At 46.3% G+C, this 3,987-nt stretch overlaps 1 protein-coding gene across 1 annotated transcript; it reads left to right on the top strand.

Moving 5' to 3' along the window:
• Positions 1-2,521: 2,521 nt before the first annotated feature.
• LOC106753708 lies at positions 2,522-3,906 on the top strand. The gene is made up of 3 exons (XM_014635563.1): positions 2,522-3,063; positions 3,178-3,385; positions 3,532-3,906. Exons 1-3 carry the CDS (start codon positions 2,522-2,524, stop codon positions 3,904-3,906), a joined length of 1,125 nt encoding a protein of 374 aa, XP_014491049.1.
• The last annotated feature ends 81 nt before the right edge of the window (positions 3,907-3,987 follow it).

The following is a 3,987-nucleotide window of genomic DNA, read 5'->3' as shown; positions in this document are numbered from 1 at the left end:
ACGTTCCATTCTCGGGTACGTAACATGCCTTAAACATTAACAAGCCTTCAGGAAACATCTGTCTTGCAGAGGCAAACAGCAACAGACCTACAAGGACTACACTACCCTGCAGCTGCTAGAACTTTCTCCTCCTCACGACTGAACGACAGAACGTGAAGGTAGAAGAACTAGTGAGAACCGATCCGTACGAGGGACAAACCTGAATCCCATAACTTTGAAAGAGTCAATTCAGCGGTCAGTCTCAAAGAACAACTCACGAGTTGTTATAACAAAGCATTGGTAGAAACCAAAAACACCATGGCATGAAAAGGCCAAAAACAGGTTGGAGGTCCAAAGTTCTCCGCTGGACTACTCCTAAATGGTGATACTTAACATTGTATCACAAAAAATACAGGCTAAACTTGAACCTAAGAAGGAAGTTCTCTCCAGGGGCTGAAAAATATTATGGCTTCTTCAGATTCCAAGGAACACGCAAAAACATCTTCTCCGTAGCATGGAAAAGAAAAGGAAGAAGCTTCGTCGAAAGAAGAGGATGAAGAATCCTCCGGAGAAGAGGCAGAAGATGGCGAAGAGGATGAAGAATCCTCCGGAGAAGAGGCAGAAGATGGTGAAGAGGATGAAGAATCCTCCGGAGAAGAGGCAGAAGATGACGATCTTCCACCACCCATCACCAAAACCAACGGCTAGTGCAACTAACAGGAATAGACTCCCCTTTATGCCACAGGCCAACGAGACATCACACTTCCAAGAAAGAATCACATAATTGTAACCAGATGGAGGAGACAGGCTTGGCCACAGGTGTCGATGCATTCAGCGGCACAAGCAGTGGATACATCGGCAAGAAGCACCCATCAGTAACGAATTTAATGAGAGGGAGAAACCCAATGGAGGAGGAAAGGTCCTAGTCATGAAACGTGAGGCGAAACCCGTTAGTGAAGGCATAAACCGAAATGCAGTAACCAGAAGGACCAAATCAGAACCCAGACACGAGAGCGAGGTCCGGCGGAAGTGGATCACACCAAGGAGCAGAGACTAAAACTCAGATCTACTAAAATATAGCCCAAACGAGTTGTCACCAACCCTAGGAATGGGCTCAAGAGGCTCCGGCGACCCTGTCTGCGGCGTCGGCGACGAGTAGGTCTCGCTGGAGGTGGGCGCGTGGGCTACACGTGCCGGCGACGGTGGCGGCGCGTGAAGGCTCCGTTGACAAAACGACTTCCGGCTCTGTGATCGCCGGTGTTGGGCGCACCTTTCTATCCTATCGACGACCCCAACTGACGACGGCGGCAACGGCGGTGGTCGGACAGCGGTGGCGGTGCAACTTGGTGGACGGTGGACAACGGTGAGGAGCGGCAGTGCACAGCGGAAAAAGCACGAAGGCAGTAATGTTGGATTATTCGAAGAAGAGACTTTCGGTCCCAAAGGGAATGGGTTCGAATCCCACTCTAATGATACTCAGACAAACTCTCTATTTGGCAATACTGGAAAAAAGAACAGAACTTGGCTAGGGCAATTGGAGCCCATTAAAACCACAGGTTAAAAAAAAGAGAATTTTAGGGGCCGCCGGCGGCCATGACGGCCAGCCGCCGACAGACAACAAAGACAACGATTAATTCTCCTAAAAAGACAAATAGGGAAACTAGGAAATCTTGAAAAAATAAAATAAAATAAAAGATTATGTATCTATTTCTTCTAATTAGGAAGATGTCTAAAAGATATTATCTCAAATTACAACAGATAACGAGAAGACGAAGGCAGTCATGGAGTGGGAAGAGCCCAGAACTTTGAAAGATTTGAGAGGCTTTCTTGGGCTGACGGAGTACTATCGATGTTTTGTGGCTGGATATGGCAAGCTGGCAAAACCTTTGACAGAGTTACTTAAAAAGGGCAAGTTCGAATGGTCAATAGAGGCGCAAACGACTATGGTTAACTTGAAGGCTGCAATAACCTCCGCCCCAGAGCATTACCTGATTTCAATCAAGAATTCCACATTGAGTGTGACACTTCAGGAGGAGGCGTGGGAGCTGTCCTAACCCAAAACAAGAGACCCATTTCTTTTTTCAGCAAAGCTTTGTCTGAAGGGTCCTTGAGCAAATCAATATACGAGAAGGAGCTGATGGCTTTGGTCTTAGCCATCCAACATTGGAGGCCATACCTGGTGGAAAGACAGTTCACGGTACACACCGATCAGCGTAGCTTGAAGTATTTGATGGAGCAAAGAATCACCACACAAAGCCAGCAAAACTGGTTAGCAAAACTTATGGGATATGACTTCGAGGTTGTTTACAAAAAGGGGATCACCAACAGACCCGCAGATGCTCTTTCATGGAGAGATGAGCGGGAGGTGGAGGAAAAAGAGCTTCAGGCGATATCCAGGCTGTTCTGGCCAGATTTTCAAGAGCTTTAAAGAGAAGTGGAGTAGGATGAAACATTAAAAAGAATGATAGCCTATCTATAGAAGGATCCAAACTCCCATGCCGCGTATACCTTGGAGAATGATAGATTGCACTACAAGGGGAGGATGGTTTTATCTGCGAGTTCTGCATGGATTCCTAAATTACTCGCTAAATTCCACATGACCAAGACGGGAGGGCACTCGGGTGTATACCGGACGTATCAGAGGATAGCCCAATCCCTGTATTGGGTAGGCATAAAGAAGACAATTACAGAGTATGTTGCTAGGTGTGTTGTATGTCAACAACATAAATACATGACAGCATCCCCTCAAGGGCTATCACAACCCCTACTAATACCCCAAGCTGTGTGGGAGGAGATAAGTTTAGATTTTATTGTGATACTGCCCAAATCGCAGGGACATGATGCTATCTTGGTAGTTGTAGATAAATTGAGCAAGTATGCCCATTTTGTGGTGTTGAAACATCCCTTCTCAGCTAAAACCGTAGCTAAGATATTCACCAGGGAAATCATCAAATTGCATGGCATTCCAGTCTCCATCGTAAGTGATCGAGACTTGCTGTTTTTGAGCATATTTTGGAGGGAGATATTCAAGGCACAAGGCACTCAGCTCAAGATGAGCACCACCTATCATCCTGAGATGGATGGGTAAACGGAGGTGGCTAACAGGATAGTTGAGGGGTATTTACGCTGTTTTTGCTCCGAACAGCCGAAGAACTGGTATGCAGTGTTACCTTGGGTAAAGTTCTGGTACAACACCAGCTACCAAGGGTCCGCGAGATGCACACCATTTGACACCGTGTATGGTAGGAGTCCTCTGTCCTTCAGTAGATTCGTTCCTGGGGAAACACCTGTAGAGGCCATGACTCAAGACTTGATGACACGCGATGAAACACTTAAACAACTGAGATTTCATTTAAACAGGGCCCAAGACTTAATGGCACAGCAGGCAAACAAAAAAAGGAGAAAGGTGAACATAAAAGTGGATGATTAGGTCTATTTAAAGATTATACCGCACCGACAAGCTTCAATGCCACTTCAACTTCATCCAAAGCTATCCACATGCTATTTTGGTCCATTTCAAGTGTTACAACAAGTGGGACATGTGACATTTAGGCTCAAGCCGCCAGAAAATCCAGAATTCATTCGGTGTTCCACGTGTCCCAATTAAAGAAGGTCGTGGGAGATAAAAAGGTGGAAAAGGAGTTGCCTAAGGAGCTGCAGGCAGAGGAAGCGAGTTTCTGGCCAATACGTGTATTAGACAAGAGGCAAATTCAGCAGGGAGACGAGATATTACACCAAGTTCTCGTGGAGTGGCAAGAAGGAGCAAAGAAGGAGCAACATGGGAAGATACAACAACTATTCAGGACCAGTATTGATGGAAGACGCCTTGAGGAACTGACCGATTGGTGCGACGCGAACTCGATCCAGAGGTTCCTCGAAGCTTCTCCAATGAGAAGACGCAGCGGAATGACGATAAAGAAGCTCTAAATCGAGCTGACTGGACGGATATGGAAAAATGAACGCAATAAAACCCTAGAAAAGAGGGGAAACTGGATTTGGACCGATTAA

The sequence above is a fragment of the Vigna radiata genome, unplaced genomic scaffold (genome assembly GCF_000741045.1).
Source record: "Vigna radiata var. radiata cultivar VC1973A unplaced genomic scaffold, Vradiata_ver6 scaffold_7, whole genome shotgun sequence".
NCBI classification, from domain to species: domain Eukaryota; kingdom Viridiplantae; phylum Streptophyta; class Magnoliopsida; order Fabales; family Fabaceae; genus Vigna; species Vigna radiata.
The sequence above is the reverse complement of the archived record's forward strand: the minus strand, read 5'-3'. Positions and strand labels throughout refer to the sequence as shown.

Excerpts from the sequence above, each read along its gene's own strand:
- LOC106753708 (XM_014635563.1), top strand. The coding sequence starts at position 2,522 with ATGGTTTTATCTGCGAGTTCTGCATGGATTCCTAAATTACTCGCTAAA. Across the intron at positions 3,064-3,177 it reads TATCATCCTGAGATGGATGG|CTACCAAGGGTCCGCGAGAT; the intron begins GTAAACGGAGGT and ends GTACAACACCAG. Across the intron at positions 3,386-3,531 it reads CAAACAAAAAAAGGAGAAAG|GCTCAAGCCGCCAGAAAATC; the intron begins GTGAACATAAAA and ends TGTGACATTTAG.